Below are 15,518 nucleotides of genomic sequence, written 5' to 3' on the forward strand. Positions count from 1 at the left end.
GGAAGGAAGGAAGGAAGGAAGGAAGGAAGGAAGGAAGGAAGGAAGGAAGGAAGGAAGGAAGGAAGGAAGGAGGGAAGGAAGGAAGGAGGGAAGGAAGGACAGACATAGACAGAGTTAGGTTTTCGTTAGGGAAAATCCAACTGGCACATCCTTGGACTGACACCCCTAGAATCTCAAACAAATTGATTCTATATGATACAACGTAAATTTTACCCTCAACAGTACACCCCAGTACTTTGTGATCCAGATGTAGTCATTACAAAACAAAAATCAAACAAAAAGAAAATGGGCATCGATTGCCCTTGCTTACGATCATCTAAAGAGACTTTAGTCTTAAATGCCTGTTTTTAAATTTATACTGATGATTCTTTTCTGCTGTTTCTTTCAGAGGAAGAATTTGTCCCTCTTCTTCAGCATTGCGTTACTGACCTCCTGGGGGACTGCGCTGCTGGGTGTCCGCTTGTACTGGATGGGCAACAGACCTCCGAGCTTTTCCAACTCGGACAATCCGGCAGCCGACTCGGACAGCTTTCTCACGCGCACTCTCACCTTCTTCTACCTGCCCACCAAGAACCTTTGGCTGCTGCTGTGCCCGGACACGCTCAGTTTCGACTGGTCCATGGATGCCGTGCCACTTCTCAGGGCCGTTGGCGACTGGAGGAACCTGCACACCGTGGCCTTCTACGCCGGGCTCCTCCTGCTCGCCTACGCCGGCCTGAAGGGCCCCGGCGGCGGCGGGACAGAGTGCAACGGGAAGGCAGCGATGAACGGCAAGCAGAGCACCAACGGGCACAGCTGCCACCCCGAGACGGACTGCAGGGCGCTTGAGGTGAAGTCCTGCCTCGCATCGAAGGAAGAGAATGGTGTGAAAAAGCCCGGAGTGCAGAAGCTACCGCTGCCGTCGACCGAGAACGTTGTCGTCCTGTCTCTGTCGTTGTTAGTGGTGCCCTTCGTTCCTGCCACCAACCTGTTTTTCTACGTTGGCTTTGTAATAGCAGAGCGTGTGCTGTATGTCCCTAGTATGGGCTTCTGCCTGCTGGTTACAGTGGGTGTCAGGGCCCTTTATGTCAAAGCCCAGAAGCGCTTTCTGAAGAACTTGGTTTTTTGTTCCACTGCTGCATTAATCGTTTTCTATGGACTCAAGACTGTTGTCAGGAACGGGGACTGGCAGAATGAGGAGATGCTGTACAGGTCAGGGATAAAAGTAAACCCTGCTAAAGGTAATTTGTGCTCTTTATGGTGAAAGTTTCATTTCCTCCTGTCTGTCTTTTAATTGCCCAATTTGATATGTGTATTTAAAGAAGCTACTTCAGGAGATGCCCATTTTAGTTGCAGTAGTATGAACATGAGTTAAGGAAAAGTAGGGAAGTGTTTTGATTAGGTATAACAGATTTGCCATTCACACACATATCACGAGAGCCTAAGGTAAGAGGATGCTTTGGATGCTTTGGACTTTTTTAATCTTGGTGCTGCATTTTGGAGTTAAAGATGGGGATCTTAGTTACAGTTGCCAGTCAGGTAATTTTCCATTTGAAGTCCATTATCTGTCTTCCTAACAAAGCTTTTCTTTAAATGTTGTCTGATTGCTCAGTTCTCTATGAATAGAAAATGTAAGAAATAGTCAAGGACAAGCATAAGGAACGTGCTATTCTTTATCTCAGTTGACGTAAATGATGTCAGTACTACATAGTTAAAAACGAAGAAATGAAGTCATATTATTAAGACTAGAAAGTAACTGTAGTTCTAACTGCACACAAGTGCTGTGAAGAGTTACTGACAAATACTTAGGGCTTCTTGTGAAAGTATAAATGTCAGTTATTTGTAACACTGCCCAGCTACTTCTCTCAGAGACTATATGCCATAATAAAACGTGACCACAGCTAATGTGTACATGTCCCGTCAGGCAGCACACTGGCCAGTTTAGGCTCCATCCACAGGGTTCAGCTGCAGCTCTGTGGTTTCGGTGCAGACAGCAAATCCAGCTGGGATGCTGGACGCGGGGCTGCCCGGCTGCTCTTGGCACACGAGTGAGCTTATGTGAGAATGGTCAAAGCACCACCTGTGAGTGCAGCCCTGGCCACAGCGGAGCCTTCATTGCTCACAGAGCATCGGGAGCGAGAAGGGATTGCTGTGGGAGAAAAATGCAATATTTTGCATATGAGTTTCTCCCGTTCTCAGCTCAACAGTCAGTTCTGTGAGGCTGACGGAGCCTCCTGGTTATGTCCTTATGTCAGGGCGTATAATCTGAAAGCTGTGACAATAAAAGGCAAATGCAGATGTCACTGTGAGCTGATCGGGAGCAGGAAAGTAGATCTGGCAGCTGAGATGCCTGGCAAAGCAAGGCAGCTTTGTAGGAGCCTGTCAGTTGTCAGGCCTGGTTTTGTAACTCTTCTTTGTACACAGTGTCGCCCTTGGTAAAATCCCAGGTAAAATTATAGAGCTTGCTGCTGCAGCGAGTGATTTTATTAACAGAACCTCTTTCCTTTTGTTTTCTCCTCCAAGAACTAATGCAAAAGGGCAAGAGATAATGAAGAGCCAAGCAGTGCATCGGCGTGATTATATGTTGCCCTCAGACCCACCAGTTAGAGGCAGTATAAAGCTTGCATTAACAAGTTGTCATCCTCTTGGGGGGAAAAAAAAAGTCTGTGTGTATTTGATTAAAATAATTACTGTATGTTCCTTCCTTTCCTTTTCTTTTGTCCTTCATGGAGATCCCTGAGTAACCAAGGTTGCACTTGTCCTTGTTTGCTTCCTTTGACCCAGTTTTCACGATAGAAAACTCTAGTTTTTGTCCAACAGGAGGATTAGTTGAGACAGTGCCTGGAATTAGACTGCTGGGTATTACTCTCCCAGGAGACAAGTCGAGCTGTTTTCATCATGTGCATCTGAGTGTGCACAGACTCGCGTGTGCAGGACTCTGATTTTTTGCATATAAGCTGACATTAAGTTTCTTGTGAGATATGCAAAAGCAAAGCCTGCATGTCAGTATGGTGATACAGACATGACTGAGCTCACTGTAAATCTCTTTAAAAATTTCCTGGTAAACTTCTGCTGAATATTTACTAGCCCACACACATTGGAACAAGGCAGGGTATCAAAAGCCCCCAGCAAAAGCAACCTGTCACCCAGCTCCATTCATTGCTGTGAATACTTCCTAGATTATCCCTGGCTTTGCCTATGCTAATTTTATTTTCTGTTTCTCCTGCAATCAAGCAAGCCTGACTGGAGCAGACTGGCTGCCAATCCAGCTAAGGCATTAAGAGATCAACAATTCAAACCGCTCTTCTGTAATTAAATGAGGTTGACGTAGAGAAAAAAAAACAATTCATTTTTGTTTGCTTCCTTTTTGTGTTTTATGAATGCTTGTGATCAATGGGGTGTTGAAACCCTAAGACAACGGCCGGTTCGATCGGACAGCCTGGCGGATAAGGCTTTCCTTTCCTTTTCGGCTGCTAGGAAGAGACTTCCACTCCTCTTTTTGTTTTATTTGCCTCGCAGCCATTTCTCCTCATTGCTGTTTTACTTCTGATCATTTCTGAGCTGCAGGAACGTTTTCCCTCAAGATCTTCCCCTTCCTCTCTTCTCCTGCAAAGCACTTCTGAGTGGCAGCTTCTTCTGCCGTGGAAAGAGAAGAGGGATCACTTCAAAACCTCTCCATGGGGGAGCAGGGGAAGAAGTGAGCAAAATCCGCAAGGAGGGAGCAGCTTGGGCACAGCACGGAGCAGGTTGTTTTGCTACAGGCCCATCTGCAGGCAGGCGAGAGCCGCTCGAGGGCCAGGCGCCCTGACCACATCCAGGGGTCCCACACGGGTCAGTCACAAGGTGTGAAAAATACTCAGCAGCAGCGTGTTGTTGCTCTGCTCTCCTGCCAAAACACCCCAATGTGCACCCGGGGATGGGTCAAGGGGATGTGACCGGGCTTGCAAGCCAGGGAGCGCCCCGGCCCTGTCCGGAGGCAGCGGGATGAGGAGGTGGCATCGCGGAGCAGCAGCTGTCACGGGCTGGCTGCTTTGCCGTCTTGATCACGGCGAGTAATTCAGATCTCGTTAAAGAGATCTGAGCCCTGCCTCATTACGGCTTGTCAGCACTGGGGAGAAAAATGGGCGAGATTGATTAATGTAGTTTACAGATTCTCGAGTGGCTGTATACATGTTTTGACGCTGGAGAGGGAGAAGTGTTTCTCTGTGCCTGCCTTCCACTTAATGAGCAGCTTAACTGATACAAAACAGTTCACGTTATTTGAGTGGGTTTTTTTTAATATTATTTTTATAGGGAAGGGAGCCTCACAAAAGGTAAAAGGAGCACCAAAAAATAAAAAGCGGTGGTAGCTGTCGCATCTTCTCCAATTAGAGTGTGAGTCATCCTGAGTGATGATTACCTTGTGTTTAATATAAAATTATAATGACGCACAAAATAATTGTTCTTCTTGTGTTTTGATAGTTCAAGTTTCCTTTGTGGCCCCAAAACCAGGTTTCAAAAAGCATAGTCTTTTTCCTCCAGGCCATTTTGTGCCTTACAATTCACATGATAACTATCTTAGATGTTCAGATATAAGTGCTGTACTGTTGCAAACACTGATTAAAGTAGTAGGGAGTAATAGAGGCTGTTTAGGCTGCTGATCTGCTGTAGAAGAGTTAGCTGCTTGTCTATTTACTGATGGCATTTTCTTTTCTTAGTATTTTGCCTGAGATCTGTAGGCATCCTTCTTGGGGCAGGAGGATCTGATACACCAAAGCTCTTAAGTGGGTGCTTAACATTAACCATGTATTCAAGTCTCAGTAAATTCATGTATGTGACTTGTTTTCTGCAGTGGAACGTGATGCAGAAGCCTATAGCTTCATCTCTCTGAGGATGTAGAGCAAGAAAAAGATACTAGACTGCTTCCAAAAGTGGAATTACTGTGATGCTTCACCTGGTCTCGTACACCTTGGTTCGCACTTGGCATGTGTGTCTCATGTGGGATGGGGAGACTTATGTATGTGCTTTCGGCCTTTCCTGAATAGGAGCTGCTGCTTCTTTTTATTATTATTATTAATAATCATTTTTATTAGGATAAAAAGAAGGAAGCTTCTGGTTATACAATTTTCTCAGTCTGGAAAGCAAACAGAAATCTTTAGTGTGTGCTGCATCAAAACAAAGTCTGTGTTGTTGGTTTCCTTTTTCTATTGTCTGTTTTATTTTTTCCATTCAAATAAATTCGTATTGACTAGGTATTCCTGACAGGTGGTGAGAAGTTGCTATTGACATAAGGAATTATCTTTCCCTGTGAAATCGTTTGGCTGTCTTTGGTTTAAAACTAGTATTATCTTTAATTGTCCTCGCTTAAGTTAAAAATCCTGTTCTTAGCTTGTCACTTCTTACTTTTATCAATCACCCTGTTGATCTCAGTGGGCAGTAATAAGACTAAGAAATGGTGTTGGCAAAGAAGAGTGAAGAATTTATTGGGCAAATAGGTGTGATCAGGGTGAATCTTTCAGTTTTCTTTAATGTTTTCAGAGCATACTGTATTACTAGACTACATTTGTTCTTCTGGGCAGCAATGTGCCTTTTCCTCATCCTTGTTCTTCTTCATTTACTACAGCGTTGTGACATCTTCCTGGCACCTTCTGCTCTGTTTGTGCCTGTAGGAAGTTTAGAGAAGTAGCTCTCTTGTTTTGGCATTTCTTGGCATACCTTTTATCTTGGCTTAGTTTTTATCCCTGGAACCTCATGCATGGATAATTACCATTTTTTTTTTCCTTTTTATTAACTGCAGTTTTGGTGTAGGCTTGGTAAGGGGTGCCTCTCTATGTGGATGTGAAGGTCAAGATGTGAATATGAAGCTCAGCACCGTGAAGTGTCTGAGTTGAACAACCACATATGGAGAAGCTATATGCTCATCTGAGGGATTTTTTGTTTTCATTTGTAAAAAGTAGTGATTGTCTTTTTCTTTCCTGTATAGTTTTCATGTTGTTTTGTGTAATTAGTTTACAGATTAGTTTGGTGGTACCATCTGCTAAAGAAAAACAAAGGAATTACTAAAGTGGAATTCAGAACGTGAGTCGTTTCCTATCATCCGTGTGGGATAACTTTAGCCTTCAGGCTGAATTGTAAAAGCCTATGTGGTTTATTTTTGCATATTTTTGAATTTTCTTTCATTTTCTTGACCTTCCCTTTACCAATGTAGCAAGCAAATGTCTTTAAAGATCATTCTAAACGTTAGCGAAGGAGGAGAAAAAACTTTATGAGTTAATTTTGTCTCCTGTTTGCATAAATATATTTCTTTAAGTACCTAAATTGGTGCTGACCCAAGAATTGACCTTTGATTTTAAAAAAAAAAAAAAAAGTGCCTGATGGTAAACTCTAGTTTTGTGTCAAAGTAAATACTGAAACCTCTTTTCATCTGTGCTATTATTCTCAGCTGCTCCAGGAAAATGACTCCTCTCTCATTCTAGTTGAAATATTCTTAACAATTTCACGAGAATTTTCATGTACCTAATCTTTTGACTAAATGTTGCATGGATAATTTTCCTGATTTCTCCTGTTATTTTTAAAGGAAGGACAGAAGGAGAGGATTCCTTAAGCTTAAGCTTTGATTACCAACAGAAAAAGTTCTGTAGAACTGTAAATCTATAGAATAGGTAGCAGCAAAATGAACTATTCAGAGCCTGTCCAAGCTTATTTACTTATTATTTTAATGGCTGGCAAGTTTCTTTTACATGTGGACAATAAAGACAAGAAATCCTTTTGGATTTTAGTTATCCAAATACTTGAGATGATATATAAGGGCTTGCAAGAGTTTTGGCAGTTGACAGGATAGCTTTCGGAGACGTATCAAATGAAATGGATTTATTTTAGTATTTTTGAAAATAAATATATTTTTTTTCATTTCATGCCCCTTTATTCTGTTGAACAGATCTGATTTTCACAGAGGGAAAGAACTCCTAACTAAAGGAAAATGAGATTACTTAGGTTGGTTCTCAATCTAAGCAGATTTCTTTACATGCATTAAATGCACACATCCAACTTTAATTCTTCTACTTTTTTTTTTTTTAGAGTACATTGTGTAAAAAAGTTCTGATTTTCAACATGAGTTATGCCTGTATTTTCCTATCCAGAATCCTTAATAGATTTCTACCAGTGCACAGAGCCCCCACTATATAAGTGTAGTTGAAAAACAGATTTCTAGTGAGATATGTCAGTGATTAACACACTCTTTGTCTCTTTATTATCTCTTCTTCCAACGTGAAATCCCAGTGTAGATAAATACATAAATAAAAATATTTCACAGAGTTTTCCAATACCCTTTCTTTGTTACAAAGACTTTTATTCTCCACTTGGTGTTAGACTGCCAGTACTGCCAGCCCCTCACACATGCAGTAATTAAATACTGGCTCATGCAATTCCGACATGTGAAAAAAAAGCATACAGTTAGCTTTAAAATGCAGAAAAGATTACAAAATAGAGGAACTAAGTGCTCAATTCCTTTCTTTCTGTGGTTACATTGTGAGTAGAGAGTGGTTTAGGCAAAGCAACCTTCCTTTGCTTGGATTCCCCAGCAAGCAGGACTTTTCTCTCAGTTCTTAGAACACAGGAAATATTTGGAATATAGACAAGCGAAGTTGCTATAGCTGATCGTGTTTGTGTCTTTTTAGTACTTCACTACCTGCAAAAGATGAACCACTGCCCTCCCTGCTGGCAATGTTTGTGTTTCAGAATGGACATGCATTGGCCAGCAGAGTTTCACAAGTTGTCTTGCCTTGAAAGAGGAAGAAAACAGAACACTCTTAAGCTGCCATAGCTGGAGAGCGCCCGTCTCCTGCATATGCACTCATCAGTCTTGTCCGAGTGGACAAGACTTGTCCATGGATGATGGCAGGTCCTTCTCCCATCATCCCTGCCACTACACTTTAGTGAGACAATTGACTCGTCTGCTTTTGGCTTGGAGGATCAGGGCTGTCATGTCAGTGGATGAAGTGCTCTCCTTTCCATCCCTGCAGGTTCCTGGCCTACAGCTCACCACTCTGGCCATAAGTGATAATTTTGAAAAATGCAGTTCATTTCTTCTAGAATCATGTTTACATGTAATGTGTTATGCAGTTTGACATAATTAGTTCTCCTTCTCTGAGTGAGTTTAGTGCTCTGAATTCATCCTGGAGATCCTGGGTGCGCAGAGCTCTCCTCTTCCTCTTGCAGTTTTCTGCTCCTCTGTCTCTCTGCATTTGCTGGAGCATTTTCAGAGCACTGGAGCCATCTCCTCTGCACAGTGCAAGGCTCTGTCTCACTTGAGTTTTATTCGTGAGATTGGATTCATTAAAACTAATTGGATTATCTCAAGTAGCAAGTGTGCCCTGGGGTGAACAAGGCTTCCATACTCAAAGCTAAAGAGTAAACTGTGATGCCTAAGAATGGCCCAGGTTTATCAGTATTTAAGCATTGCAGTTTCATCAAGCTGAGAGAGGCATCCTGAAAGAGGAAAAGAAATAGCTTTTTGCAATATAGCTAGTGGAGCAATCATGATAAACATAGCAGAAAGTGTCATGCATTCCTACCCGTTTGCACCAGGGTTTCAAAATGAAGAAACTAAGCTGCAGTGGTGCCTGCCAACACTCAGCCTGCTCAGCAACTGTGCCGACACGGTGTTGGAAAGCCCTCACAGCTCTGGGTAGTTTCCTATTGTGTTTTTCTTTCACGTGCCATCATTCCTAAAGCCCTGGAATACATCAACAAATGAAGTGCTGAACAAACAATATAAATAAACCCTTAATAAAAAGAAGAAGAATTTATAAAGGCTAGGATGTGGTAAGTCTCTAATGTAGTCTCTCTCAACATTGCCGCATACTCACTGATATAAAACTCTCTATATAAAATAAACTCATAAATTCTGGGTATATAGAAACCATTTATTCCTGTAAGAAACAAGAAACAGGACACTCTTGCTGGTGAGTCTGCAAAATGAGGTAACCATCAAAATGTGTCCATTAACAAGGCAAATCTTTTAAAGGAAAATTTTTGTAAATTATATGAAGGAATTTAGGACATATGTTGACAAATTTATTTTTCTTCTGGAAAAGCATGGAAAATGTAATGTGAAAAATACAAAGTTATCAGAACTTAGTAATTGTTAAACTTAAGCAGTAACCTTTTAGCACTTGTATGGATTTTTTTGTGTTCAGACTGCTTAACAAACATTATCAAATTGATCTTCTGAATATCTCTGTGAGATACAGTGGATCTTTACTATAGAAAAAAAAAGCTATTTAATATGTGAAGCTCTCTTCAGTGATTTTGAGTGCCATTGAAGGGGATTTCAGGTTTTTTGGGCGGGGAGGGAAGGGAGGAGGAGAAACCTATTTTGGTCTTGTTCATGCAACCCTTTCTCCCTTTGGAATGAAGCAATTGTTTGATAAATTGTGAACATTAAAGACTGAAGCACCACTCCTCTTTATTAAGTAGTATCCCTGAAAGGAAAAAGCCCTAAGCTGCTGCTGAATATAACCTTTTGAGAAGGAGGGGAAGGTGGTCTTCTTTATAGCTTTGATTATAGCCTCAAGTGTGAGGGGGAACACAGTAGGCAGGGCTCTGTTCCCCCCTCATGTTTCATGCAGCAAAGGTAACTGTGCTGGATGTTTGGAATCTTGTTGACATCCATGGATGGCCTCTGTTGCCAAAATATTGTGGGATTTTTTTATTTTGTTTTTGTCTTTCTCCTCTCAGTAGGATTAATTTCCATTGCCTAGGACTGTGCTAACACTTGTCTTAATGTTTCAGCTTTTCACTTGGAGCATAGAGTAGGAAACCAAACGCACAACTCCTCAAAGGGGTTCATTATTTTTCCTACCAAATGCAAGCTTTGTCTGCTCTGAATGTGTTTCAGAGAGGATGTTACTTTAACAGACATTGAGGATGTAGATTATGACAGAAAACAGAGAAGCAAAAAACAATGATTCCTGTAGTCTTTATAACTGACTGACTTAGTTTTCTGGCCCTCGTTTTATGAGAATACCAGTTGTTTCAGGAAATGTCCTTAGATCTCTTTTTTTTTTTTTTTTTTTTTTGCTTTACTTCAAGAGCGCATCCTCTTATTCCTTTGCTTTATTCCTTCAGAAGTTAGGATGTATTTATGTTGCATTAATATCTAGCTGTGTTGGTGTAGTAGGCACTGTACAAACACATAGCAAGGCACAATTTGTGGTAGAAGACATTAACAATTAATGGACGAATAACAAATTTGAAGAATGAAGATGGACAGTCAGTAGAAGACCAAGTCTTCTAAACAACACATGAGCCAGAGTTGGGAACAGAATGTATTCCTTTTAATTCCCAGTTCAGGATCTGTACTCTGAGCAAAAGGAAATTGCATGACCAATAAGGTCTCTGTTTAACCACATAATCGTTTATCTTAATACTATACTATGTATATTTTTACCAGAGCATCTTCTACCACCAGCATTGTTCCACAAACCTACCTAATATTTGAGTAGACTGTAAGCTTAACAGTAATATTCTAGTGCAAGACATGGAAAAAAAGTATCAATGGCTTTCAACTTGTAATATAGATAAATGGTAAAATGACCATGAAATATTTGATCTAGAGCTATTCAACTTAAATGCTAAGAATGAATAGAATAATTATTTTTAAAAAGCGTCCTAAACTGGAAATCTGGATTGTCATGATCCAGGACTTCAGCCCACATAGAAGTCCATAGAAAAAAAAAAATAAATAAATATTCTATATGTCAAACTTTCATAATGTAATATGCTGTTCATCAAAGGTGCTATATTGACAGTATATAGACTGACCTCCTTTAACAGACAGAGCATGGTTAAGGCCAGTGGGATCTTCCCCAGGCTGTTTTTGCCACTTTATCACAAGTGTTACCTGAAAATTAGTATGAACTACCCATTTTCCATAAAGTTGTTTGAATTCTTTAAGACTTGAGTCCATCACACTAGCAACTACTTAAATAACCAATTCCAGGAGGAAACACTGAAAATAAGACATTATGAAATGTAGATTTTAGTAAGTATCATAACATTTCAAAAGTTGAGCTTTCATTAGAACTTCAAACCATTTTCCCCCAGTGAAGTTCTCAGTTTTGTGTTACACTGTTTTAATGCCTGTTTTGCTCTGACTTTTCTTACTCATGTCCATAAAGAAAGATACAATTTTGCACCAACTACAATGGAATATTCAAATATTGATGCTGTCACTAAAATTTGATTTTTAGTGTGACCTGAAATAAAAACAAATGATTTCTATAAAATGTACATACTTTACTTTTAACTGTCTTGTAAATATTGGGAGGAAAGAAAAGCAATTGGAAAATTGGATTTGTAGTCTTAGGAACAGAAGAAAGTGTTTAATAAATGCAAAAAGAGCCTCGTTCAACTATTTCAGCATCACATAAATGCCTTACTAAAGATAATGCCTAGAAGTTTCATGAGCTTTTGAGAAGGAAGCTTGTTTGCAGTGTATATTTGGCTCATGAGCTTCATTGCCTTTGATAAGCCTGGAAGTCTAACGGCTACAAAGTAAACAAGGAAGCAAAAAACAGTCTTGAAGTTTTGGTGTTGTGATGGTTGAAGCATGAAACAGTGGGGGAATCTGGAGGAAGTTGCACTATTTATCAACCTGATGTGGGGAATGACTTGTTTTGATAGTCCACGTTACTGTCACCAAGTGGAGAATCTCACCAGAGTGGTGTCGTGCACCTCCAGGCGCTTCGCGGGCCTTGGCAATCCACATCGTTCTCTTTCTGCTCCGTTTTTGGCAGTGGTTTAATGAAGGATAACTCCCTCCCTGCAGGCAGAAAGAAAAAGGAAAAATACTCTTCAAAAGGCTGTCAGATGAAAATCTGCTTTACAGTGCATTATTTGCTTTGCTTTATTTTCTGCGATAGAATAGGAAGGAGAATTCTTTTTTGGGTTAACTTTTGATTCCATTGAATCACATAGCATACTCCTTGATTTGGTAGAAAGGGAAAGTTTTATTTAAATGAAAATGTTTTCAGACATCCATCTTGCCATTGAATTATGAAAGCAAATAAGAAATGGAAATGAAAATTCAACCATTCTGCTTAGTAGGATGTGCATCTCAAGTCCAGGCAGATTAGGTTGGACAATGTTCTTGCTTCGCTATTGTTAGTCTTACTACCTTCATTGGAAAAAGAGCTTGAATATGTTGGCTTTTTTTTTTCATTTATTGGATTTATTAGATCTTAATTTATATGGAATAATTCAGAAGTTATTCATGCTATTTCAAGGTGGATTTTTGAAAGCAGTCAAATACTTGAGAACTTGACCTAGTCTTATTACTAAATGTCATTTTAAAAGTCTGCTCAGAATCTATTTTAATATGGACAAAGTTATACAAATTAATAGCTTATTTTCCTGTGTGGCACTACGTGTTTTTTCCTGCTATTCATTATGTGCTTTTTTCCTTCAAACAGGTATAACTAGCATAGGAATTCTCAAACACTTTGAGATTAGACTACCAGAGTATGAAATGAAATTTTAATTTTCAATATGTCCATACATGTTGAATATGATCTATGGAAAATGGTAAAATGAAGTGTGATTTGAGTGGACTATTTTCTAGATGTACGTGATAGGTGAATGTTACCTTTGTTCCCAAGCAATGATGGAGAATTATTTCTAAAGAACTTGAGACTGTTTTGGCCTAGTAGGTGGTGCACCGGGAGTTAAACATCAGGCAAAAAGTAAACATTACAAAACTGTTTCATTCACAGCTTGCTCTCATTCTCTTGTGCTGAATAGACTGTCCTATGGGGAAAGAAAATACTTTTCTAATTAAAGATTAAATTGTGGCATTTATACACTTTAGCATCTTCTACATTTTTAAATGTTCTATTTTGCAATGCTAATTTCAGATATTACAGATTTTATTCAAAAACTGTATGAAAAATAAGTGGAATAAAAGTCCATTATCCATTATAAATTCCAGAAATATTAACACTAATGCTAATCTAGTCTGTTTGTTTACCTTTGAGAATAATCATTTTTAATTTTTCACCATGCACAGATGGAAAGTATTTAAATGATGAATTTTTTATGGGGATAACAGAATGTGTTTTCTTCATAGGTGTGTAGCCTCATGACCAGGTGTGATTTTGTTTCTGAGTACTCACTGAATTGAATCAATATTATTACAGTTTTTAGAAGAAATTTGGCTTGATGTATGGCTTGGAAAACTAGATGCCTGAGATATGGTTGCTATAAAAAAATTCTCCTCCCTATGCAAAGGTTAAGTTAATTGTACCGTGTATCTAAATTTTATGCCAAGTGTTTGTTAGATTTTCTGTTTCCTTAGATAAATAAGCAGTAAAAGTCCCCTATGAAATTGTTATAGCCTTCTTTCCATTTAGTCTATCTTCTTTTATATCCCTTGTACCAGCAGTCAAAAGAGGATGTAGTTTCTGGAGGTAATAACTGTTCGTAGCTTCCAGGGTTATGAACGTGATCTTTACAATAAGGATTTACCCTATAAATTGTTCCACAGAGCTTCACAAATTCCCAGTCAGAGGCACTAGTTCATCCATTTAACTAATTCTGCACATACATGGATGTGAAGGCTTACTAGCCTTCATACTAGGTTTTTATAGCTTATGGAAGCAAATAGAGCAAGGTCTCCATATTACTTGTAATGCTAATTGTGAGATTATCTTGTTTTATGTGTGTTTTTTTTTTTTTTTCCTGTTTCTATACTTCTTCCACTACATCACATTAAATTGGTTATTCACAGTCAGTGATTAAAAAAGTTTAACAAGTTTATACAAAAGCCTAAATGGGGTAAATTTAGAATATAATTGTAAGGCAGATTACATGCAGATATTGATTGGTATTAAAAACTTGCTGCCTAGCAATTTGTCAATTGTAAAGTGAGGTCTGTGCATTAAAGAGTATTTTCATTCTTTAAATAATAGCTTGTACAGCATGAAATGAAGTCTACAGGAGAAAAATTTTACATTTAACAATGCTAAAAGGGCTTTTTAGTGTAACATGGATAAAAATATGAACTTAATGATGCTTCTGTACAGACTTTCATTTGTGGGTCTTCTAGCTGGTGGGAAGCAAATGACTTTTCAGTAGGAAATAGTTACCAGTCCTACAAATGATCATTAATGTCACACTCCGCTACAGGTTATTGGAGTGAAAACAAGTATATCTACAAACTGCTTAGCACCTACTGCTGCTGGCAAATGAGAGGCCAGGTACTGCAGAAACAGCATTATGGCGTGTGTTCACCACTAATTTAACAACCACTTTTGTTTTTCTTACAAGTATAATGTTGGCAGGCTGTCTAGAGTCACATTAGTTAGGATTTGATGGTGTTTGCTTCTGTATTTAAAAAAAAAAGGGGGGGGGAGATAATTTCAGAATTTTGCATGTTCTACTGGCAAAGAATGTAAAAATTGAGTGAACTGGACAAATTTAAGCAGTTTCATTTCACTAAATAAGAGAATGAGAATTTTTGTGACACGTCACTTTGGCGAGTTCTCTTCATATAAAATACCAGGCTGTAATGAAATGATTCACAGATGCAATAGCTTCTCTTTGCATGCAAAGTGTTGTTTTGGGAGATTTTTTTTCCTCCTCCTTGCTGATGCTTTTCCCTCTGTGGTAGGCGAACTTTGGGGCAAAACTCAGCAGCTTCCCAATAATGTGCTCTCTAAGGATAAAGCAGGATCTGAAATAATCATCATTGTCCTAGAAATTAGTGTTATATTAAATCTACACTCAAAGTTTGTAGTACTGGGGCTAGGTGGAAGCTCCTGTAAAATGGACTTGGGCGACTGGAGCGGAGTTTAACGGCTGCTCATGCCAATGTTTATGGTTTGTGCATCTGGAGGGAAGAATAGCTGCCGTGTATTGGATGTTTTGTGGAAAGGACGTGCATCGTCTTTCCATTATTCCTGCTCATAAAAATACTTGTGAAAGTAGAGCTGTTTTATGAAGCAACTTTGATGTATTATAAGCATGATGTGTTTTTTCATGTATGCACATAAACTATAATTATAATGCCAGTTAAATTAGCTTCCTAAATGGTGAATAACATGGGCTATGTTTTATATAAAATGCTAGTTCCAGTTTCTTTTGTAAGTGCACGTTCTGTGCAGCTCAGCAGCCCTTGCTAAAGGAACACATGTGGAGCTTTAAACATATTTTACCTCCAGCCCTTTATAGATGGGATATAAAAGCGTGCTGTATAACATAATAAATGTTATGGAAAGGAACCACATGTTTTCCAAGGAGAAAATGCATTTTAGTGATCTGTGTAGTATGTTTATATCCATATGGCATGCTTTCCTTCTTACTTACCTGACTGTTCTTCCATTCCCGGTGTCATTTGTCAGTTTTCATACTTCAGTGAGAGCTCTGGTGATTTTGGGAAGAATTCTTGTGGTTTACAGTAGATTGAGTTAAAAAAAAAGTTTTATGAAGATGCCATAGCCCTACGTAGAGCTCTGAAGATTTTTTTAAGAGGTGAAATAAAATAAAATACAATTTTTCCTTTG

General features: G+C 39.2%; 1 protein-coding gene across 1 annotated transcript in view; it reads left to right on the plus strand.

Annotated features, from left to right (window-relative positions):
* TMTC2 (transmembrane and tetratricopeptide repeat containing 2) overlaps positions 1-15,518 on the plus strand; it is a 136,226-nt gene that overhangs the window by 42,234 nt on the left and 78,474 nt on the right. Inside the window, exon 2 of the mRNA XM_026049730.1 lies at positions 389-1,220. Coding sequence (XP_025905515.1) covers positions 389-1,220 — 832 coding nt within the window. The remainder of the gene's footprint in view (positions 1-388; positions 1,221-15,518) is intronic.

This window comes from Nothoprocta perdicaria, unplaced genomic scaffold (genome assembly GCF_003342845.1).
Source record: "Nothoprocta perdicaria isolate Ctin4 unplaced genomic scaffold, notPer1 scaffold_61, whole genome shotgun sequence".
NCBI lineage: Eukaryota > Metazoa > Chordata > Aves > Tinamiformes > Tinamidae > Nothoprocta > Nothoprocta perdicaria.